The sequence below is a fragment of the Dermacentor silvarum genome, chromosome 3 (genome assembly GCF_013339745.2).
Source record: "Dermacentor silvarum isolate Dsil-2018 chromosome 3, BIME_Dsil_1.4, whole genome shotgun sequence".
In the NCBI taxonomy this organism is placed as follows: domain Eukaryota; kingdom Metazoa; phylum Arthropoda; class Arachnida; order Ixodida; family Ixodidae; genus Dermacentor; species Dermacentor silvarum.
Window position 1 is genome coordinate 126800239 of NC_051156.1, and position 25420 is coordinate 126825658.

The 25420-nt window shown below is 47.1% G+C and overlaps 1 protein-coding gene across 1 annotated transcript in view; it reads right to left on the minus strand.

The window, feature by feature from the left end:
- Window positions 1–860: 860 nt before the first annotated feature.
- Window positions 861–25420, minus strand: part of LOC119445764 (uncharacterized) — an 86950-nt gene continuing 62390 nt past the window's right edge. The window contains exons 9-15 of the mRNA XM_037710043.2: window positions 24831–24996; window positions 16474–16553; window positions 14367–14480; window positions 12879–12999; window positions 11026–11215; window positions 4112–4254; window positions 861–1398 (exon numbers count right to left, since the gene is read on the minus strand). Coding sequence (XP_037565971.1) covers window positions 1105–1398; window positions 4112–4254; window positions 11026–11215; window positions 12879–12999; window positions 14367–14480; window positions 16474–16553; window positions 24831–24996 — 1108 coding nt within the window. The 3' untranslated portion in view covers window positions 861–1104. The remainder of the gene's footprint in view (window positions 1399–4111; window positions 4255–11025; window positions 11216–12878; window positions 13000–14366; window positions 14481–16473; window positions 16554–24830; window positions 24997–25420) is intronic.

Sequence of the window (25420 nt, forward strand, 5' to 3'; positions counted from 1 at the left end):
AGGTCTGTGATTATGTGGAGTGTTCGTAGCAGTGTCACTACAAGTTCGAAGTTTTCGGCGGTAGCGACTTCCTTCACGGACGCCAAGCAGATGATGTCAGATGTCACAGCACGATGGCGGATCAGCGTCTGTGACGCTTTGCTGTAACGTGAGGGGCTGTGCTGCTCAGCGTATGCCCGCAGGACCAACTCTGGGCAGGCCGGCTGGCTGACGACGCTGCCATGAGTCAAGGTCTGGCCGCCGCCTGAGGAAGCCAGGGGGCCTGCGGTGGGGCTAGTCTCCCGCCCCCCGCCTCCCTTGACCCCAGCAAGGACATTCAATAAAGTTTTTGTCTGTCTCTTTTGCTAGCACGTACAGGTCCGACGGCAGCAGCGCGGTTGTCCGCTGGCGTGCTTTCGACACCGGGATTATCGGACACATCGCGAGGGCTCGATTCAGTGTTGGTAGCTTTATTATTTTGTTTGGACAAAGTCGCCAGGTTGCGGCCCTAAATCGTACATTTTTTTAGCAATACATAGGTGAGGGATGATGATGGCTTACGCGATCGGAATTGAGTAGTTTTTGTTATAGTTGTTTGTGGGCGCCTACCTCGTTATTTTTTAAGCTAGAGTTTCGAAGTAGCTCGTGTGGTGGCGAGTCAGCGGATGGAATGTGAGAAGCCAGAACAACCGCCGTGTTTCTAAAACGGTATCAGATTCTACGGTTGTGTTTTGTCAAGAAAATGGGCTTTGACGCACCCTCATGGCTCACTTATATGCTGTCCAGTATGTCTCTAGAAGTATAGCGACCAAATGAAAGCGCGTATATCCCCATCTGGATAAAATCAGGGCGAGGCACAATTTACCGGCCATTTACGTTACAAAAAGTCGCCGAAATGTCGCTGAGACTTCAAAAAGGCAATGTTGCCGTTAAGGTGACTAAAAACACGCTAAATTTAGCGACTTTCTTGCCAAGATACCAACACCGGCTAGATTAGGCTCGTGTGGGCGCCCGGTTCTGGGTCCTCGAAAGCACGCACGGTCATCACACCAAGTCGAGAGGCACCGGTACTGTTCACCGCCTCGAGACCCGTTGGCACAAAAAGTCTGAAGCCTCGACAGCTGTTCACAAGTGCAACACCATATCCTTGAGCGACGAGAACCTCTGCAGCGTCCGCGACACAGGCTGCTGTTGCTGCAATTCTTTGGCAGTCCTCGGTGACTCCATGCCCAACAGCTCTGAGAGGAAGCGGACTTTGCGGTCGCATTCGTCGAACGATTGCCTCCGCCGCGCCGCCTCGCGGCCGATCACCAAAGTGCGCAGCAGCGAGCAGAGCGATTGCGCCGGCCCGTCGCACGCCACGTAGAAGAGCAGCGCGCCTGCGTAGCTCAGAACCGTGTTGGCCACGAAGTCCCGAATCTGGAAAGAAAAAAAGAATAATTCCGGCACCGTAAATAGAGGCGCCACGTATGGACACCTAGCGGCAGCTTGCGAAAGTACAGTTGGGATGCAGTAGCCGACGACAACACTTTGCCACAAGTATGCCTGAATTTCGTGGCTGTGAATTCATATTTTTGGTGGGCAGGTGCTAGCCCCCTACTTCAGCGTTGACAGCTGCGGGAAAGGCACGGACCTCTATGAGAGCGGTCTATATATGTATACACAATGTTACGTGCCAGGTGCGTCCTACAAACAATCGCTGTGGAGCCCAGCTATACGAAGTGGAGCTCGTGTTAAGTAGCCCCTTCGTTTCGTGGTCTAATGCGATGTCTTAAGCGTTTTTTATAAATTTATTCTAGCTATCTCTAATACGCATGGGTGAATAAAAGTGAAAGTTAGGCCCGCACCACTGATGCACTTCCGCTACGCATGTCGGCGAACTGGCCTTCCTGCTGCAGTGTTGACAGTTTTAAATTCCCTGAGTGACCGGCTTGGAAACGTACAAAGCGAAAGTGTGACCATTTTTTAGCATATTTTTTAGAATTCTACGGAAAAGAGAAGCCACACGATATATGAAAAGGTGGAGAAGCGTTGGAGATGGGCGCTGGTGGCAAGGCCGGGTTTCGTCCTTTGCGGCGTAGGCTAATTGGCCACTCCTACGCCACATAACATAATAAAAAATAATTCAGTTGAATAGCGTAGAGGTCACCGCCTCGCGATTGAGTTCGCAGCTACGAGATGATGCTGAGAGCAAGGGGGCGGCACCTTTGAACATGTAATTTAGCAGGCAGGCAGCGATAAAGTGTTCTTCTTGTTGTTTCGGGCAGCAGTCGCTCGGGTGTCGTCATTGGGTGTCCCTGAACAAGTGCAAAATGCACACGCGAAAATGCACTCAGCTGTGAAACAGACAGAGCGCTTTGTGTTTTAAGTCTACTCGGGCAGCATCAAAGTGCAATGCCTCCACAAATCTGACACGAATCTTTTAGTACAAACAAGGCGAGGCGAAGACCTCGTACTTCAAAATATCAACAGCAGTTCTGCATGAAGCAATATGCACGAAGGACGGTCAAGATGCGCGAAGCCGCGCATCAAATAGATCCAAGAAAATTAAGTGCGCGTAACAGCTGCCACGACGATTTAAAGGACCGCATCAAACCAACAAAATCAGTCTGCAAGCCTTCAGAAGGTCTAGCACACATCACGATGCACTCGTACAGTCGTACTATAGAGCAACACGGTAAAGAAGCTGCAAACGGTAGAAGCGGCAAGCGGCATTCGGAACCTAAGCGAAATGCCTGTCCTGTCCACATGGTTTCATTCCGCCCTTATTCCGCTCAAAGACGCAACGAAACGAAATGCGTTTAGCCCGCATGCGGCACTGTGCACGAACCGAACCAAAACATGTCTAGGCCATGACCAGCTTCGTCGCTTATCCGTGTAAACATGATCGAGTGCAACAAACACCGATATGACAAAAGAAAGCCCGAGAACAAGAACTTTACTGGCGGCTATTCATTGCTGCAATTGCTCCCACTGAAGAAATCTCGAGGGGAATGATTAGATCAGCGTCGGCGATAAGTACACGTATCTGGGCACCTTACCGTGCAACAATTGTTCTTCGACATGTATTTAAACGGTGGCCAGCCACCACACACATGCCATGGGTGTTGCTTATTTCACTTCAAAAATGTGAATCAGAGAAGCACGACCAACGAGGCAGCAAATTACGACGGATGGCTGCCTCCTTTCCCGAGTGCACTTAGCAAGGCCGCCACCCGTGGCGCGTCCGTCGGCACGCGCTACGCGTATGCAAAGTACGCTTGTACATGTCACCGTTAAAGGCCAAATGCAGCGAGATTTCACAATGAGGAAATTGTTAGTGATTGAGTAGAGGGTATCATATTGAAGGCAATCTTGGCAAAGCTGCAAAGCTGAGAGTTTCCTAATCTTCGTACTAACAGCTTTCCATTAGCACCTTAGGAGACGACGCGCGCACCTCATAGTTAGTTCCATGTGACGCCAATCTCAGCACCTCACCTCCGAGTTTTCCATCGCGCAGCGGGCGCCGCCATATCACAGACGTCACAGAGGACTTATTGCGTCAGTGATGGGGTCCGGGGGTGTCGGGGTTTGGGAGACTAACCACCAGTCCACCCCTCCCTCAGACGGCGGCCAGTCCTTGCTTTCTGGCGGCGTCTTCGGCCATCCGGGCGGCCCAGAGCTGCTCTTCTGGGTCTAAGCTGAGCAGCGAAGTCTCGGCCGTACTGCTCGGCCGTAGTTAAGATGCGTGTAGTGTTAGTGCGGTGGGCGTTGGTGGGTGAGGCTTTGGCGCATGCCCTGCAGATTATGGGATCGAGGTCAGCGCGGGCCTCGCACGCTTTGCAGAGTGGAACCGCGCTGGGACGCTGGTTCTGAACGTTCTGGGTACTGCATCACATCCGGCGAGCGGTAATGGTGGCGTTTCTTTTTGAGTTTCAGTGCCAAATAACGTCTCTTTAGCGAGTTTTTTCGTGACACGTCCACTTGTATTTGCAAACGTAATATTTTGCACAGAGCCTGCTACGTATCTACATCTTATGAAACTACTCAGGCTCTCTACACGGTCCACAATTACGTCACAGTTGGTCTTCAATGGTTAAATGCCATACAGAACCCAAAGTGTGTACAGTCGCCATTATATATCGTCACTTACAAGAAAGGCGTGAGCGGTCTCAGGATTGTTGCGTGCAGAGAGCACGCCGTGCATGACGATCATCCAGGAGCAGAGGTAGGCGCCCAGCGAGAGCCGTCCGAGAGCGGCAACGGTGCGGCAGCCAAGAACGTCGCGGACCAGTCCTGAATAAAGTGGACCGGCGTTAAGCAGGCTTGAAATTGTGACGAGAGACAGCTGTGGGTGTCCACAACAGAGATGGCATACGCACTCATTGTCAAGACGTCCTTACGAAGGATGCTTGCTCATGAGCTCTCGGTATAACGCTAATTTGGACAGTTTCTTGCAAGGCAGAAAAAGAAATGGAAGGTTACTTATTAACTTTAATCTCAGCCATATATGCGCATTTACTATTAGAAAGAAAATTTCAAACGGGAAGAATTCCAAAAATAATCCAACGCGTTGTTAAGTTTCTAGGTTCACTTGAATTTTTAACAGCGGCTTAGTTTAAACTCATAAACGTACACTTTGGACTACTACATGCTTTGAAACCGGCTACAAAGCTATTAGAGGTGGCATTGTTATGTGTTCATGCGGTGGCATTGTTATGACATGCGTTCTGATCAATAATTTTCTGCTCGCAGTTCAATTCATGACGATGGTGCATTTAAGAAGGGATGAGGAATATTGTGTGACAACAGTTATCACTTTTCTTAATGGTAGAGCAAAATAATGAAAAGTATATATACATTGAAAATACAAAACAATAAGAAAACGTACGGGGTAGGAATATGTACAGAGGACATTTTGATAAAAAATTAAGACTGCTTATGTGTAGGAATGGGAAGAGGCAGGGAGAAGCCTTCGTCCCGCAGAGGACATAAAAATATAGGCTGATGATGGTGATGATCTGTGGGAATGGGAAAGCATCATCCTTTGGTGAAATGTTTTCGACTGATGTGATCGACAAGCAATAAAGTTCTTTCTGCTGATTCGTTGTGTGTTTGTGTTTGCGTATACGTTGGCCACAGAGCGGCTCATTTTATGCACTGACGACGTGGCGTCCATATAGTCCATCGAAGTAGTCACAGCCCCGATGAAATCCGAAAAGCAAGTGACGCGCGGGAAGGCAGCGCGCTCATTTTATGCACTAATGACGTGGCGCTACCTCCTCCCATTGGCTGCGCCGTCACGTGCCCAATGACGCACGCCCTAGGCCACACCTTTATAGTCAGCCAGATGGCTGCGGCGTGACGTGTGCAATGACGCACGCACTAGGCACACCTTTAGTGAGCCATAACCGTGGAGCCGCCGTGGCGTTACAGTGGATGACCTTCCTCACCCGCTGCGTCTTGCCGAAGACATGGCGCTCGTCTTCGTTCCTGGCAGAGCGCCGCTCTGCCTCCGATGCCGTGGCACCGGACACATCCGACGAGAGTGCCGCGTTCCACGATGTGGGATCTGTCGGCGCTTCGGCCACGATGACTCCCAGTGCGTGCGTTCTTATGCCAGCGTTACAGGCCCACTCCGTAGCGACGTTGTGTCAGAACACCTGATGGACGCCGCAGACGCCGAAGAAGCTAGCAGGGAATACAACGACGGCACGAAGACTGCTGCAACGCCCCCTGAAGCTTCTTCAGGAGTTGTTCAGGAAGTGAATGGTGGTGCCGAGCCCTCGGCTGCAGCATCGGAAACGATGCCAGAGACTACAACAGATGACGCAGAAACAAACGAAGGCCGCAAGCACGTCATTGTCAGTAGCGCAAGACGCCGACCAGGAGGTAACGGACGCCGAGATGCTCACGACCGGAAGCGTCGCTGCAAAGCGGCCTTACGAAGACTCCGACAACATAGGGAAAGCGAGTGCGTCAGGCACCGGCGAGCCTCCAACGAAGGCGTCGACTGGGTGGCGGTCTTCGGTTCAACCGAAGCCAAAGTTGCCGCCTGACCGTAGGGTGAACCCTACAACGCCTCCGCACTAGCGGAGGTGACGTTCCAGAGGCCTTCAACGAGGACCCCAAGAAACCCACTGTTGCGATGTGAGTAGGACGCCTGGCCAAGCAACCTCCATGAAATGGCGACTAACTTTAAATCTAGCCTTCGCGTTGCGACATTGAATGTGAGAGGACTGTGTTCGCGTAGGAGGCAATGTCAGATTAGTCGCACTCTTTTGGAAAATGACGTTGACCTTCTGGCTGTACAAGAAAGCAAAAATTCAAAGTGAGGAGCAAACAGAACAAATGGTTCAAATTTTCGCTCTAGATACAATATATGTGTTTGCCATGCTGTTGGACGGTCAGGAGCCTGCGTCATTTTTATTCGCAATAGCATCGCGGTTGTTGAAAAAGTGTCCGCCTGCAATAGTGGGAGACTGGTTGCATGTGATTGTTTTTTCTGGATTACAGTGGCGTGCTCTGTGCATTTACGCACCAAACAAAATGCATGAACGTGAAATTTTTTTCAGGTATGCTGAAGGGTTTTTGAAAACAGAACGAAATATTGTGGTTCTAGGGGACTTTAATTGCGTCTGTAGAGCTGAGGACAAAACAATGGGCCTCAGTGTGCGCTGATAGAAGCGCTGAGCTTTTGAGTGCAATAGTGATTGAGAGAGAGCTTGAGGACATTGGTTATGTCATGACACGAGATGGCCAAGCACGGTATACACATTTTCAACGGTGACTTCCATGCGAGGCTAGATAGAATATACATACCGGCGAAGTTTCTACCACTATGCTCCTCTTATGAAACACAACACCTTAGTTTACCATTGGCGAAAAACGAAAGGTTGTGAAGTTTAACTGGTTCCTATGGAAGTTTAATGAGAAACTGCTGCAAGATGAAGTATTTGTCACAAGAGCCAAAGCATGTCTTTCAAATGCCCTGCATACTAAAACTAACAGCTTCATATCAGTGTGGGAACAGTTTAAATGTGATATAAAAATTGCTGCAATTGATAGAGCGTGTGTATTACGTCACAAGGAAAGGCAACGAGAGAAACAGTTACGCAGTGAGCTGGAGTATATGTTAGGCGTAGAAAATGAAGTGCCTGGAGCGTTTAAAAAAGAAATAAAAGAGGTGAACGCAAAGCTCGAGTTGATCGATGAAGTACCGCGGCGCAATGATAAGGGCGCGTACTGAAAGATTGTGGCTGGGCGAAACGCCCACTAAGCGTGTGCTTAGTGAAGAAAAGAAGCATGCAGCAAATAAAGCGATAAATGAAATTCGATATCGCAATAAGATTACCCAAGAAAGCAAAGAGATAACACTTGCATTCGTTGAATTTTACACAGAGCTTCTTGGCCAAAAAATTGATGACCCCAAGCGCTTCCGAGTTGACTTTCTGTCCCTTATGCCAAGATTACAAGACACGGTTTGAAAGTCACTGGAATCTGAAATTACCGTGGCATAAATTGAAGCGGCAATAGATGAATTAAGTAACGGCAAGTCACCCGGGCCGGATGGATTGGGTGCCGCCATATACAAGTTTCTTAAGACAGAAATGGCAATGGCTTTACATCGAGTGATCACTGAATGTTATGAAAAAAAGCAAGCACCCCTCTCTTTTAGGATAGCAGCATGTAGTACTGATCCCCAAAACTGATGACCCTGCAAAGTTACTTTCAGTTGAGTCTTACCGTCCCATTAGTTTGACCAATACAGACTACAAAATATACATGAAGGTGTTAGCTAGACGGCTGCAAAGTGTTACTCAGTCCCTTGTTGGCCCGCATCAAAAGTGTGGTATTAAAGGTAGAACACTTTTTACAAACATACACATAGCTAGAAGTATTCTGGAATGTTGTGACGCAATGCATGACCGCGTAGCCGTGATTCAGTTAGACTTACATAAAGCGTTCGATAAAGTTGTACATGAAGTTTTGTTTTTACTGCTGGAGCATGGAAATGTTGGATCTGTGATCACTGAAGGTGTGAAAATGGTGTATCATGATTGTACAGCCAAATTAGTGATTAACAAAGAATTAAGTGATTCAATTCCTGTGCGGTGAAGCGTGAAACAAGGATGTCCTTTGTCTCCTCTTCTTTTTGCGATTTACCTGGAACCCTTTTGTTTAGGTTTACTTGCAACACCGCGTATTCGAGGCTATACATTTTTGAGCAGTGAAATTAGGGTTCTAGCGTATGCGGACGACATAGCTGTGTTTTGTACTGATAAGAAAAGCGTGGAAGAAGTTGTCAAAATAGCTATAGATTTCTGCACAGCAACAGGTAGCGCGATCAGTTGGCCGAAATGCCTTGGATTTTGGCATGGCATCTGGCAGAGCACACCCGATGTGTACTGCAATATGAATTGGACAGCTTCCCCAGGAAAGTACCTTGGAGTTCCACTAAATTATTACCGAAATGCGGAAGAATATTGGTCTGAGGAAAACAAACGTGTTAAAAGTACTACCGATAAATGGGGTGGCCATAACTTTTCAGTATTTGCAAGAGTTTCCGTTTGCAATATTTTTTTAATTGCCAAAGTGTTTTACGTGTTGCAAGTGATGACCATGGCCAGAAATTAGATTTAAAAAATCCACCGAGTATTCGCGACTTTTATATGGGGATCGCAGTGGGAGCGCACCAGCCGGTGCAATTTGTTTCATAAGGTGAAAAATGGGGGTCTAGGGCTCTCGCATCTGTTCTTCAAGCAGTTGGTGAGCAGATTCTTCTTTGTGCGGGATCAAACTGATGTATTTTTGAGAACTGTGATCCAAGCACGATTACAGAATTATCTATGTGATTTTGTTGTATCATCGTTTTCTTTGAAAGCAGGACCGCTTAGTTCTTATTTGCGTGAAGTGGTAATGTCTATACGCTTGCTCAAGGCAAGGTTTTCATATGAATACTTGTCTGATGTTACGAAAAAGCGTTTGTATTGTGACATTCTTGATGTATTCTTACCAACACCTGTCTATCGAGCTGTCTACAAGCTAGGTCCTGAACGCGATGTGTTAAAGCGTGTTAAAAAAATGCCGATCAGGCCCTCAGTTAAAACATTCTTTTTTCAAATACATACCGACACTCTCCCTGTCAAGCCATGGTTACAAAGTAAAGGTCTGTTTGTACCTTGGTCAGTAAATTGTTTAATCTGCAGGAAACCGGAAACAATAGAACATATTTTTCTAGACTGCCAGGATGCCGTATTACTGCGGGATGTCTTGCAAAGAACTCTTAAAAAAGAATTGCCATTAAGCCCTTTCGGACTCCGGTTTCTTCCATGTGCGGATACAGGGGAAGTGCCGAGTGATATGCTAATGTTGCTTTGCATGCATAGCGTATGGAAGACCAGGATGGATGTTAGGCATGCTCATATACAAACTCACTCAGCAAGACACTATTTTGTTGAGAGTGTGATCTACACCCGAGACTTGTTCAGAGCCCAATGTGAACCCCCAGAATGGCTACCTATATTGGATCAATTGGCTTCTGTGAAACATTTTTAAGCCACATACACCGGCTGAGTTGTAGCTGGTGTATTTAGAATATGTACATGTGTATCTGATAATTTTTGTTTGTGTTTGTGAAATGGCAATAAAAAAAAAAAAGCCGCCGTGGCGTCGGGAAAGCGTGCTCGTCTCGCACCCCTGGAGGCCTGGGTTCAATTCTCACCCAGACCGAAATGCACCAAGTTTTTTTTTTCAAAGCCACCAATTTACTTTGTTTACAGAAACATCCACTGAAAAACTCGACGTCGATCCGAGCATCTTTGACGTGTTTTTACTCATTGCGCGGAGTGGCTGAAATGCCGCCCGCTGCAAGCAAACTGTTGTATTCTAGGGAATGACGACTACTCTTTAGCTGGCGCGCGTGATGAACGCCGGTCGTTTCAATAATCACACTTAACGAAGAGTCCAACGCACGTACTCAAACATGGATGTTATTCTACCAGTGGTCCATTCCTGAAGCCACACGCACGAAGAGTTTTCATCATGAGCATCAAAATATTTCACCTCATATTCACGGCATGACGAAATATTTTTCTTTTTAAGTGTCAATATATTACGTCCTTGCCCCTCCCTTTATATGATCAATGCCTTCCCTTTCATCTTATAGACTTAAATAGAACTCATTTGTGTGTTTTTATCTAAAGGTGAAGTGTATTTCTAACACGGGTCATGCAATATATTACGTTTTACTTTATTAGTAAGTATTGGTTTTCGTATAAGGCTGGTGTAGCAGTGTTAATTTTTTCTTGTGAGAATGATAGAAAATAGTTTTTACTAGGGATTTTTTCGTCTTTCTGATGTTACGTCGAAGCTCCTTGCAGCAACAGGCATGCTACTTTTCAATGTTTCGCAATGCATGTGTTTTTATTTTACTCTTAATTACCTAGATTATAACAAGAAGTGTCATTACAGTCTTTCACTACTGGACCTCTTCCTGTATATTGTACTCCCATTCGTACATCCTGCGATCTTATCTATAATCAATAAACGCAAACTTGAATCTCCCTTCTCAGTGTTACCCTATTTACCATGTTTTGCGCCAGCAAACTCCATGCTTTGTCTGGTGTTTCTCCAATGTCGGCTTGCCAGCACTCTTGGCTCTGCTTTGCCTCTCTTTGCACTCATTCTGTTACCTTCTCTGCGCATTATACGTGACCCGGCCAACTCCAATCCTTCCGCTTAACCTCATTAAGAATATTGGCTACACACTTTTCCTAAGGTTACAGCTACCATTTTCTGTTGCATGGCTCGTTGCGAGGTTGTTATATAGTTTATTTCTCAAGTTTTTTTTTTGTTATACTCAAAGTTTCAATCGCACACTCCTGAAATGTAGTACGTGATTCTAGATTTTTCCTTTTCAAGGAGAACAGTAAGCTGTCGTCCGCGACTCGAAGAGGTACGGCGTACGTACTTTAACCAATTTGTATTCGAAGCGTTTTATTCAACCCGCTTAATAGAGCGCAGCAGTGGAAGCGGTTCTTGATGCGTCGCATGTAGCATGCGTACCAGATTTCCACGTTGTGGCAGTCCACAGCACGTAGGCGATGGCCACGCACCAGACCAGCCGAAGGCCCACGATGAACAGCACCGAGGCCGCTGCCGTCGGGACGGGAACCCAGGATGTCCAGATGCAGGGATAGAGGGCGCCCCAGACCAGTCCGATGGCCGAGAGGAGCCAGAAAACGCAACGCAGGCACTGCGGCAAGTTTTGTTTGTTCGCATCATTCGTGGTCGAAGAATACTAAGGAAACTAGCGCAGATTTGAGGCAGAAACGGAAGCCGTCATCGCTTGAGTCTTTCTGCGCTGGCTGCCTTATCGGTGAACAGTCAGCGAGTGCAATTCGCAACCTTGCTCAAGGAACTCCGTGAGTAAACCTGCCACTTCTTCATAGTTGTGTATACACGAAGACACTGTAAAATCAATATTTCGCGCACGATTCAGCCGCCTAATCCATATTGACAGCGAGCGCGCAAACCAGGTACTGTATTCCGGAAGAATAACTACGATCCCGTACGCGAGATTTCGCGTGACTCGGCACCGGATACATCGACAGTAGGATGAAACCTTATTCTTGCTCACTGAATTATTGAGCAGTGGACCTCAGTCCACACCTCTTTCAGTGTACTTGCATGATGTCGGATATTATGTACGCCGCCAGGTATTCTTGCTCCTGGAGTGTAATGGCCGCAACTCCCAACCCAGGGTGAAGAGATAGTACAGAATTTTAGACTAGGGGGACGCAAGCGTAGGGGCCCCCTAGCGCTTGGGGCCGCGGTATTGCGCACGCGTAGACCGGCCTGCGCGTGCGCAGTACCGCGGACCCAAGCGCTAGGGGGAGACGTTACAGGAAACACGGTGGTGCACGCTTACTAAAAAAATGGCTGGAAGACACGGTTTACGTTTGTGATAGACTACCATGAAACGTAGTTTGACACGTAAAATACCAGAATTTAATTTAATCTTTACATTGAAACGACCGGGAAAGTTCGAAAAAAAAAAAAAACATTCGTCCAGCCGGCGATGACACCACCGTAGCACACAAGTTGTAACAAAAACGTGGGGCATCGATTCGGTACCGGTTCAGTGCCATAACGCTTAATTGCTCCATGTGCTGCAGTTCAGTTGATGTGATGCCATCTACCTCATTCATTTTGTATGGTTGGTGTTTATCGCTTTAGAGGTGGAGAGAGTAACAGGATGCATGGCGCAGGAGTGTAAAAGACTAGAGGAGGAAATGGCGCAGCAGCGGAGGCGGAAAGAGCGGCGCGCGATTGGAGAGAACTCGCTTTGATGTCACTAAAGTAACGGAGGAGCGACGAAAAGAAAGGATGTTAGGAACGCGAAATTTTTTTTATTTAAACACCACGATAAAATGTAAAAAGCTGCATCTCCTTGTACGTAGAAGTAACCATCTCTTCATGTTTGCTATGATAAAAACTGCATTTCATTCCCTAAACGCAAGGATGATAATGGAACTATGTGCAGTGCATTGTGATGTTGCTGCTGCATCCAGGATTTTCACGTAATCTCAAATAATTCGAAACACACATTATGCTTGTTTTCCACCGTCATTGACAACACGGAGGTCTACATCAATTTAGAGTCAGATTTATCGAAACAGCCTGAGAAGAATATGAGTAAACTACGTCTGTACAGTTCCACACAGGCACCCGACTTCATATCCAGAATTAATAGTTTGAGTGTTCCCTTCCTATTCAAAAAAAATTTTTTTGAAGGCAATCTGCAATAAATCGTACAAGTGGTCTTAGGAGGTTACATGTTTAATCATTTATTCACAATTTCTTGCGCGCTTTGTAGCTGTCAAACAAAAGGGGAACCACAGGCGACGACGTCTCACCTTAGAAATGCTCACTCTGCACACCCTGGTTATCCAGTTGTTGAACAGAACGCCGATGATGAATGCCGGAGCGTGTAGAAACGGCAGGTACACAACTTCGCTAAGCGTCCTCACGTATTCCCTGCAACATGAGCACGAAAACGCCAAGCAAGGTCAGGCACTGCATACGCGGCGCGTTTCGCACTTGATTGACAGCGATGCTACGGTCTGCAGTGTTCTTTGTGGGCATCTCGACGATGGTGTTTGCATCTCTTTCGATAGTAAACGCGGTCCGGTGCTGATAGAAGGTTTTACAGAAACAGTTTAATGGCGTTAGACTGCCAGCCACTCGTCATCAGTAAAATTTTAACTACATAGCAAACCGATTATTTACAAAGCAGAACCTCTATATGAAACAGTGATTAGATGTAAATAATGTGATAAGACGGCATAAGATCATGCGGCGATTCTGGCTGCACAGAACCAGTACGAGTTCAGTGTGCACACGGCACGGAAAAGCGAATCAAATGCTTAAATACATTTGTTTTTATTTATGAGGCTTAATGATTTGTTGCACAATGCGTTACTAAGCACGAGGTCGCGGGATCAAATCCCAGCTGGGATGAGGCCGAAACGCGAAAGCACCCGTGTACCGTGCGTTGAGTGCCACTTAAGGAACCCCATGTTTTCGAAATTAATCGGGAGTCCCCCTATGGCGTGCCTCATAATCAGATCGCGGTTCTGGTGCGCAAAACCCAAGAATTTAATTTAACATTTGTTGGCATTGCAATAGGAAAGCGAAACAAACAAAAAAAAGAGATCTTGGCATTCAAAGGGATCAAAATCAACCACATTACACGCGTTTCTAAAACACGACGTAGGGTTGCACACTGTGCACCTGACTCTGCACAATCTGGCAACGTTTCTTCCACTCATTCTAGTATATATATTCACATTAGGACATAATTATACGGCATCCGCTTATGGAGATGCTTTCTCTCAAGGTGTGTAGTGGCAACGAATCCGTGGATCAGCGGCCATCAAACTTAGAGTATACTGGTTGACCGCTTAAGGCATAGTGGTTTGCCGTATCATTGCACGTCAATGGATAGTCAGCGCACCGTCCTGGTTTGCAGCATTACTAACGGTGCGTTGCGCCGTTCCTGCGAATTCCGGAAAATGCGATCGTTGTGGAAACCAAGCCATCCAGCGCATGCTGCAGGTTATGCGACAATGCTTACGTCGAAGGATGCGGAAATGCACTGAGGTCCGGGAGAAATTGCGCAATTTTCATGCCACGGCCATGGAACGCGGTAAAGAAAGCTGCTTGGTTTCGAGGCCATTTCTGTGATTGTATGTGACACAGCATCAACTTAACGTTGTTCTTCTGTGCCTTTGAGCGGTACCCTTCGCCTTCACGTAGCCGACTCCTCACCCGTAGCGCTTTGTTGCAGTACGCTGGGCGAAACGACTTTATTTTCCCCAAAAGATGAAGAGCTGAAACGATACCTGCTGTGGATGGCAACGGGAGGCTGGTATCCTCTGACGCCCACTGCGGCAGACACAGCTGCAAGTGCGACGATGCCGATGAAAGTGAGAAAGATGCACGATGTTCTCTTGAATCTGCAAAGTCACGTAGTAGGAGGAATGTTTAACTCGTGTGTTAGGAGTTGGGCAGGTGTAGGGTGAGTTTATACTGAAGCTCGTTGCAGCGCTAGCGCTGCATCGCGTGGTGGTCAAGGTTATGACCTGACCAACGTAAATATGTTTAAGGTTCAAGTGAGCACGACTGCTTTAGAAATAATTTCGAATAAGCTTGCAGCGAGCAAAATTTTATTGCGATAGCAATTATGTGGACGCTGCAGGTGAATTTCTGCCTATGGCGTCTCCGTCGCCGTGATGTTCGGGATAAATTCCAAGGGTGGTAACATTGTCGCCGCGTGCCGTATCCTGTATGTGCGAGTGAAAGCGTGCGAGTGTGAGCTGACGATGGCGGCTCAATATCGCGCGCGCAAGGGAGGAAGCGCACCGCCTTCCATTGCGCGCAAGGCACCGGGGGGAGGAAGGTGGGGGGGGGGGGTGTTCTACTGCGGCGGCTGCTGCCTATGGCGCGGCCGCGCGGTCCTTATGTTGAAAACGATCTGCGATGCGGACAGAGTGCGCCGAGTGCTGATATAGCTTCGTGTGCCTGTGTTTTCGCCACTTAAATTGCGTTGAAGCGGGAGGAAGCACGAAGGTCAATTCGCTCGCTGCCGCCGCCGCGCTTCCTCACTCCAGCGTTTTGACAGCGAGTTTCCGCAGTCATCGAGTGAGATGTGTTCATGCTTGCTTGTGTGCGCGTGACACCATGCTCGTTAATTTAGTTAGCGTATGTTCAGAAGCTTGCGCGGACGATAGAACTATACTATCCTTACTTCGTACAGCTGTTTACTAATTCATCTATGTGGGCCTAAATTAGCCTGCATTTCAAAGCAATTTATATTTTTTAATGCAGAGGGTAATAGGACTCTGCGAGCACGCATAATCTTTCTAATTGCAGTGTTACCGGTTGTCCATGCGTCCGTGGCATAATGGTTTCTATATCGGACTTCCGTGCATATTGCTCCTGTGTTCGAATCCTGCCGTCGGACTAGTGTGTATTTAATTAATTATAACAAAATACTTCCTTAAAAATGATCACTTTGCAAAGTCACGAATACATTTTAAGCCAGACGGACGAAGTTCAGGCAAACCCATGTACTACCCATCGTTGCCATGCTGGCTCAAATGCCCTGCTCGGAGCTGCCGTAGACACTATAGTAACAGTTCCCTCTAGCGATTGTATGAATCTCTATGCTGCCAGCTGACCAGACTGCGAAATGGCGGTGCGGCCAGTCTCAGCATATCGCGAACACACGTGACACACGCGCTGCAGTACACGCCCGATACATAACTCGTTTCGACGGTGGCAATACGTTGTGTCGTTGTATCGATTCAATGCTAGCGCATCATCGTCGACAGTCAATCGCGGGATCGGTTCTGCAGCAGTTTCTTCTTGGTTCGCAGCCTAGACCCACAGGGTGAAATCAAGCGGTACAGCCAACTCCGCCTGTGTGCGCAGAAATAATTCAACGTCGAACGGCTGGGCTGAAGGGTTTTCAAGTTTTTTTTTTTTTGCTAGTACCATTGTCTTTAGACATTGCTCCCGCTGTACATAAAGCAATTGCCCCGCCCAAAATAAATTCCGAGTGAAGCCTGAAAAGTGGGTAGTGGACGAACAGGGCAGTCAAGGTAAGCAGATCATTTCGGACCAAGCAGCAAATTAACCTTTCGAAACAAGGGCACATAAGCGACAGGACTTGCCAATAAATAGTGCAAAACTAAAGAAATATTTCCTGCAGTTTTTACAATGTTGACGAAAACACTGGGGAAATGTGCCACACGCTCTGCGTTTTAGGTGTGTTGTTTGTAATTTACAAGCACAATGTCAATTGCGCGAAGCTCTGTCGAGTGTACTTTATACACACCTGTTGTTTCGGAATTGAATATGGTAGTTCCTGTGCGCTATGTCACGCCTTGGTACTGTGATGCTTTCGTTACTGATCTCGGCGTGAAAGTTTCGAGCCGCGGGTCTCACCTTCTTATGAGAACGACGATGCCGGAGAGGGCGACGAATATCTGCATCTCGCAGGATATGAACCACAACGGATGGTAGCACTGCCGCCATGGTGAAAGAGAGCATAAAGCGCCGCACATAAACGTCATGCCTCAGAGAAGGAAAAAAAAAAGAATAAACCAGCCACTGGCAAAATAATACACTACAGCGTCACATAAACATAGCAACCATATTTGACAGCAGCTTTGGAAGAAGCGCCACTGGATACGCAAGAAAATGTGTGTTGCTTGCGCTCGCGCGAGAGCGCGCACGCACGCACGCACACGCACACACACGCACGCACGCACGCACCCCCCCCCCCCCCCCCACACACACACACACGCACACACACAAGCAAAAGAAGAAAGCCCATGGAGCGTCAAATGTCATATAATGTCACTGTACTGCATTGCGTTCAAAATTGGTTGTTTTATTATACTAGCGACGGGAAGGAGGAAGCGAAGGAACATCGCCCGTGACGGCACTGCAGCAGACACCTCAACGGCGGCCAACCGAGGGGAGGGACGAAATGGGAGTAAAGGACAGGGAGTGAGAATAGGAGAGAGAATAGGTGTGCTGTTATTACTACCAAAAACTATTTTATACGTGGGGGGAAACCGCGTCCAACAAAATGGGTAGTCACGTAATGCATCTATAGATGGCAATTATAATGGTTGTTAAAGTAAGCAGCAGCACTTGTCTCAGCAGAACCGTGTCCACGCTATGACGATCGTTGTGCATGTTTCTTCAATGCTAATTACTGCTAAACCACAGCTTAGAATTAAAGGCCAGTAACGGCGCACTCGCGATACGTTTTTTTTTTAAATACGCAACTAGTCTGCGAGACTCATTGTAGACTCAAACCAACGCGAACACATCCGCCTCACCGGCAGCAGAAACTTGCCATGCCAAGTTAAGTCACTTCACTATGTCTCGCAGAACCATTTACAACGTCGACTACGCCACATCATTCTAAATAGACCGCGCGATGCGAAAACAACTACCAGTACAGGCTGGAGAGCGTATACCTGGCATAGGACACGGAGCGTTCGCCCAAGCCAGCAGGGAGAACCCATAGATGACTTTATTGCCTAAGCAATATCGCAGCAATACACGCTAATTCTCACTTTGCGACTATGTAAGTAGTTCTACGTAATCAAGGAGTACAGGAGGCATACGTGAGTATCTTGAGAAATATCTGCAAATATTGCGCAGCAACCTTGGTTCTCCACAATAAAAGTAGAAAGATACCTCAAGAAAGGGGCCAGGCAAGGAGACACAATCTCTCCAATGCTATTCACTGCATGCTCAGAAGAAGCATTCAAGCTCTTAAACTGGGAAGATTTAGAGTGAGGATCAATGGCGAATATCTCAGCAACCTTCGGTTTGCAGATGACATTGTCCTATTCAGCAACAATGGGGACGAATACATGATTGAGAACCTTAGCTGAGAAAGTGCAAGAGTGGGGTTGAAGATTAATATGTAGAAGACAAAGATAATGCTCAATAGCCTGGCAAGGGAACAATAATTCAGGATCGCCAGTCAGCCTCTAGAGTCTGTAAAGGAGTACGTTGATCTAGGTCAATTACTCACAGGGGACCCTGATAATGAGAAAGAAATTTACAGGAGAATAAAATTGGGTTGGAGTGCATACGGCAGGCATTGCCAAATCCTGACTGGGAGCTTACCACTGTAGTTGAAAAAAAAGTGTACAATCATTGCATTCTACCGGTGCTAGCATATGGGGTAGAAACTTGGAGGTTAACGAAGAAACTCGAGAACAAGTTAAGGACCGCACAAAAAGGCTAACGTTAAGAGACAGGAAGAGAGCGGTGTGGATCAGAAAACAAACGGGGATAGCCGATATTCTAGTTGACATTAAGAGGAAAAAATGGAGCTGGGCAGGCCATGTAATGCGTAGGATGGATAACTGGTGGACCATTAGAGTTAGAGAATGGATACCAAAAGAAGGGAAGCTCAGTCGAGGACCGCAGACAATTAGGTAGGGAGATAAAGTTAGAAAATTTGCAGGAGCAAGTTGGAATCAGCTAGCGCAAGACGGGGGTAATTGGAGATCGCAGGGAGAGGCCTTCGTCCTGCAGTGGACATAAATTTAGGCTGAATATGATGATGATGACCCTTTAAAGAAAATTCCGGCAGAACCCATCTAACATTGACTGTCAACGGTAATGCGGTTATGATGATGATTATTAGATGTTATTGGTGCAAGTGCGAGGTATGGCCAAAGAGCGCCAAAGCTATGGTAATGAGCTGTGGTAATGCGGTAAGCATTCGAGCAATGAAGTGGCGCACCATATCATTGAAGACGCGTTTGTTTAGAATCTGTAGCTGTCATTCTGAGACTTCCTTGTTTCGGCTACATGCAACACACGCGGTCTCCGGTATCGGCCCACTTTGCTATGATACTTACTTGCCAAAGTAGGCCATGAGCATGAGCGCATGAGAAGCGACTACATGACGGCGACGCAGGGATGAGGACGAAAGAACTTCATCGATGGAACGACGAAGACGCTATGATCTCGGCATGATGACGACGATGAGATAACGATTCTAAAATGATGACGATGGCATAACGACGAGTGTACGACGAAAATGCATGGTGGCAACTGTATATGACGACGAAGGCGTGACGACTGGGGCATAATTACCTATTGAATGACGATAACATGATTACGATAGAACGACGAATAACTAATGACGTCATTGGAAGGTCGAACGCGGTATGACGATGATCGCATGACGTCTACGGAATGATGTTGGTGAAGTGATGACGTAGGTCAGACGACAGAGGGACGGCGACGGCATGAAGGCAACGGTGTGACGTTGATTGCGTGAGGAGGATGGCGTGGCAGCGATGGCATAGCGAGAGTCCTAACGAGAGTGAGCCAAGCCATTAGACAACTTTGTACACTGGGTCGGCGTAAAAGGCGTGACGACAGCGGAACGACAGTAGTCGGATGATGCAACGACCACGACGTCATCGCGACCACGAGCACATACCACGACCACGAGAGGCCCGAGCTAGCGGACTACTTGGGCCAATTGGCCGGCGTAAGATTGATAAATAGATAGAACAGATAGACAGATCGGTAGATAGATAGATAGATAGATAGACAGACAGATCGGAAGATAGATAGATAGATGGATAGATAGATAGGCAGATTAAAGATAGATAGATAGATAGATAGATAGATAGATAGATAGATAGATAGATAGATAGATTAAGAATGCCCTAAGTAAGCAAATAATGCTAATCGCAATAAAAAGCGCAGAATCGGACCACTTTCGCGGTTGATGAGTTATGAATTTTTCTCCTTTATAATGCCGAGTGGAGGATGAACCGTGAGACCGAGCTGCGCACCTGTAAAATAACATCTGGGAAAACTACACCGATGCCGATGCTAATTGAAATAGTTTATATGCGTTTCTTGGCTATTGTTATCTCGTCGTCCTTGAAATGCAGTTTCAATCACAGCGCACCCAAGACAATTGATACAGCGCCGGACTGCTACAAGCTAAAACGAAGTGTTTATAAGGTTCGACGTACGCCACAACAATAAACCCGAGTATTTTTAGGTTTCGCGAGTACGCAGTTATTTAGCAGCAACTATATTTGGTTCTCAAGAAGTGGCTTCGTATGGCATCATCGTTTGTTGTGCGTTTCCTGGTACTCTAAAAACACGTTAGGCGGCAATAATAAGTCTTTGGATTTCTTATATATACTACATTGGTGTACGTTGCCGCCTTACACGCGTGCGCCCGAAAGGAAGCGAGAAACCGCCGTCTTCTAAATCATGCGTTCAAGGACGGCACTAACGCACCCGCAAAGAAAGATAAAAAAAGAATCAGGAACGGCGTTCGAGATCTTGCTTGGACTCCGGCTTATACTCATACTGACGCGAACTTACTTTTCCGCGAACGGTCGCCGACAAACGCGGCAAAATGTCATAAGAACTTGAAAGGTTTGAGCCGAGCGGTAAACACAATTGAACTATGGGCTGATATATATAGAGATAAAGGAAATACATGGAGCTTAACCAGAACTGAGCCTGGTTGGCTACCCTACACTGGATAAAAGAGAAAATAAGATGAAGGGGAACAGATATGGAAATAACTGAGGCTGGCTGGATACGAGCGGGAATGTTCGTTACCGTCAGACTGGTACTGGGTGACCGTTCGTTGGACGGTTTACGGTTTTGTTGTTCAAGGATACGTACGCTTCGCTCGTTTCACGAGGTTATAAAACACTCTGTGGGCTGATTTGGGCACTACGAAACTCGGAAAAACATCGTTGTCTGTAGAGGCAAAGCAGCTCCTATATACTTATATACCCATTCTGAATCCCTACATAGATGGTATAGGCCGGTCGTATGTAGGTATTAGTGCCCAAGAAACGGCCACACGCAGGCCTGTAGGGGCGGCAACACGGTATTTTGCGGGAGTAGTTGGCGCGTGTCGACTGGTTCGGCCAGCGTATACGTAACGCAGGGACGACAGACTACCGATAACAATGCCGCTGACTAACAACTGACATGCATTGAAGGCATGCAGGAAGTTATCGATGGACAACAAGGATACACAAGAATGGCAGCTCCTGCGTGAACGTGCCGTCGATCACCTTATGCAAGAAAAAAAAAAGAAATAGAATTTTCTGCCCCATGTGCACGAGCCTGGGACAGGAATATCTTTTTGATACGTTGCCAGCAGTTATTTTCCTGTTATGCAAGTTTTCGACATTGTCCATTCTTAAATTAGTTCCTGCGCTCTTTCAATAACTTTCGGTCGTTAGTCTGCGGCACTCTTCTTTACTTTCTGACGTCCCTGTGTTACCTCACGCCGGGACTGTCCGCGGGATTGTGAAATAGACAGGTGTCCTCGAGACACCATTCGTAAATGTGTGCAGAGAATGATCTGCGGACGCTCCACTGACGAGAACCCTGAAATCAGGGAGCGGCCTACAAGTAGCGGTGAATTTTTATGATGATGTGTTCTTCACAATGACCTAGACAAAAGCTGAAACGGCAAATACGAATCACAGAGAAGTGAACTTAGCTTCGAACGTGACGAACGGCATCCCCACTTGAAAAGCGAATGGTTATTCCAAATAATCAGCGCGTGTTAATTAAATAGAATGCATCCAAAATGCTGCACAGACGTATGCACCAAATCTAGCGTGTTGTTGTTGCAGTTACCCTACGTATGAGGAGTACTTTCCCGAATAAGCACACACAGAACAAGAGTTCTCAAGGACCATGGTCAAAGGAGTCAGTGACAGCTTAAAGTTTAGGAACCACTGCTATGTGGCATCGATGTTTAGATGCCCGTGTACGCTATAGTACGCGAATGGCATCGTACCTCTGTACATATTTTGCGAGGGGAGTGCACGTGATGAGAATACGATTTAGGTGTAGACTATACTGCACAGGAGACTTATGGTACAGCAAGATGACTTTTGTGACCAAGCGTGAAAGGTGTTGAGTGCTTTGGCGAAGTACATCGCGAAGAGAGAGAAAAATGGGGGACAAAACGCGTCTTGAGTAGTACAAGTACAACAATCAGAACATCGTATTCTCACGGTTAATTCAGAGTTTGCATACCAAATCCGGACGACGTCTGCTAAGCGACGCGAGCTTCTGCGCAATATTGTGCACGATTTCGGCGAGGAATTCATAACCAAGCCAGACCTCACGGAGACCTCAGGAATCCAATGCGAGTTAAAGGGAAATAAATAAGATGCGAAAGAAAGACCGACAAGTTGTTAGATGGTCGCATGAGCCGAGAAAGTAACGGATAGAGAGAAAGGAAACTTGAAATAAATATGGACGTGCGGGCGTACGCAGACAACAATGAAGGAACAGACTAACAGCGAACGGGCGGACGGGACTGGACGACAGTGAAACAGCTGTAGCGAGAAGTAATCCGAACTATCTTGGTTATCCTTATTGGCACGGTAGTTACGCAAGAAGAGTTAAAAAAAAGTGGGGACTATTTTCGCGCGCAGCTATGCAAGGTCCCAGCCACCACAGTGAAGGTAAATCGCCTACGATTATAACTATGTACGCGCTCCAAGTCGCATACGGGCGACCTCGACTGGTGCGTGGGCAATCGCTTTTGCGTCTGGACGCAATTTGTAACACTGACACAACGACGAGTGGGCGTCACGCCTAGTATGTGCGCTATACCGAGCGTATTTGGCTCGCTTTCGCGATTTTGAGCCATTTCTTTCTCTCCAAAAAAACTGGTCAAACGCTTCAGCGATCATTTAGGCTTGCTTTCGAAACACTTTAGGGCGATTTTGAGGCACGAGAAATAGTACGGTCCGATTCAAGCACCATTTCCACTTTAGACGTCGTTCCGAATATCTGCTGCTTACAATTAGAGAGTCCTTTCTCAGAGGCAGGTATATAGAGCACACAGTGTGAGCCCTATTATCAATCAGGCACACAGCACATGTGCATGAGTGGTAATAAGATTCACACATGGGCACTTTTTATTTAGTTTTTTTGTTGTTGTTGTTCGTAACACGTCAGATGATGAGTCTTCGACAGGATGTTTTGACGAATCTGCCGTATACTTCTGAGACTTGACTCCACTAGGGGATCCCGAGGGGCCAGGGGTGGGTGGCTGGGTTCCCCACCGCCCCCTGGGCGTGCCGATGACTACTGACGGTATCGCGCGTCCAGCGAGACTCCATTCCCTACCCCACCACGTTCTCTTTATGCTTTGATGAGAGTATGATTTGCCCCATTTGTGGTTTCAATGAAGAACGCTTCAGGACGTGCAATATAAAGGGATGAATTCCCTAACGTCCTGAATATACAGGATGGGAAAACTGGTTTACATCAATTAGTCATTCATTTTTCGAATAATATACGAAACCTAGTCGATATTTGATTCGATTCGCTTTTAGAACTACTCGATTCATATTCCATCCGGTCCCGCAAATGACTATTCCCACATCCCTACATTTGAGCAGTCACGGTCCCAGCAGCTGCCTACTGCAGGCTAAATGGCGCCGTCAATGACTGTTCTGGCAGTAGCAAAAGAGGGCCGTGATAGTAGGAGTCCCCCCAGAGAGCCGGCGTTTTTCGCTCACAGGAAGAACAGAGAGCGAAATAGATAACACATGCGGTGGGCGTTCTTCGAAGGAGTCCTTTATTGCTGGCATGTATACATGTCTCGTGGCCGCTGATCACTTTTCTTTCGATGTCGAATTGCCTTCGTGAATTTGGAGACAAGCCAGTGATTGGTTAGCTATTCCGCCGTCCGATTGATCTCGCATTGCTTATGAACTGTCTTCCGGTGATCTAAAATTAGCCTCATGGTGCGCCGCATTTTGCTAAATATTGAACATTGCTCAACCTGCCGGGAAGGCCGGCTGGAATTTATAATAACTGAACTCGTTTAAGCTTTCCCTAGACGTTCCTGGCCAATTGTATTGCTATAAAACGTTACAATGTCGATGCTGCTGACCACGGTTAATCTCTTCTTTCGCAGCAATGATCTCAGAGTATAAGCATTGCCGTTTGAGTCTTCGCTCTACCTTTCCATTTGTGCTCCGGATGCTGCAAGTCCGGCTACTTGGTCCATGTTGATCATGAACGATTTACGAAATTGTTTAATTTTTTAGATAAGCTTCATGCGGATGCTCACAGAATCTAAGCAGCGATATTGCGCGGGCAAGGGCTTATTCCTATATTTTCAATCCGAATATGAGAATCATATTATCAGAGTATACGAATATGAGAATGTGGATATATATAGTATAGATATATACCAGTATAGTACCAGTAGCATCACTATCACATTATGAAAACGTGCGTTATATTTCTACGTGTAATCGAAGAGATTTGGCACACGGCAGGCGTGCTTACGCCGACATACTGGATGGCACAGCGCGACAGCATGACGTGTTGCGACGTGGTGTTCAACTACAAGGAATGCCGAACTTTCCCAGCATGGCATTGATCGACGTCGTTCCTCTTAATTGCCGTCCTAAAGATGCCGGCTGCGACTAAATGGTTACGCACACGTTTCCGTACACCTCTTCCTTAACAAAGACAATGGCCCAGTGCAAAGCGAGTAGATTTCCGATGAATTGCGATTTATCAAAAACGACTCAAGATCTCGCCTTCGCAGCGCTTCTATTCTATCGATTGAATAAAGATGTGACTAACTTAGCACTATAACGAAGCTGAGCTTTTCTTCGAGCTTACGATTTTCCGGTACTGCAGTATACGTCCACGTCACGAAGCACACATCTATGCAACACGATAAAGTAACCGCCTGGAAGTTTAGCATCAACGCGCTCACTCACCACATCGCCGTGTCCCTGCAAGTTGTTGAGGTGCACGACCACGAAACCCCATCGTCGCCGGCAGACGTCGCTGAGGAGCGGCAGCACCCGGTCGGCGGCTGGGCCGTCCACGAACAGCGGGTACAGCACGAACGCACCCAAGGTGAAGAGAGCTGACGCGGTCAGCCTGCGAAAGGACCACGTGATCACTTGGCACCGGCAGAGTGCACGGCTCGCGCCAGAGGAACCGCACGCCGTTTGTTCACCAAATGATTCACTACTTTGCTCCTTGTATGTACATCCTCTTCACTCCTATCTATAGATCGCGGTGACGGTGCGCCCGGGAATGCATTTACCGGTGCTGCTGCCCATTCGAGACAATTGTTCCTGTTGCTTCTGAACGTGCGCTTTAGGATGGCGAGGCGAGTTGTAGTGGGGATATCAACAAATTGCGCAATCTGGATGTTACACGTTCAGGAGCGGCAGAATGGGCCTATGAGGAGGGGATGTTGCGCGGAGCTCAGGGGTCAGGATTCATTTCGACCGCCCCCTGGCGTTTCTTTAACGCAATTACAAAGCAAAGTATACACACAAACTTTTGCATCACGCCG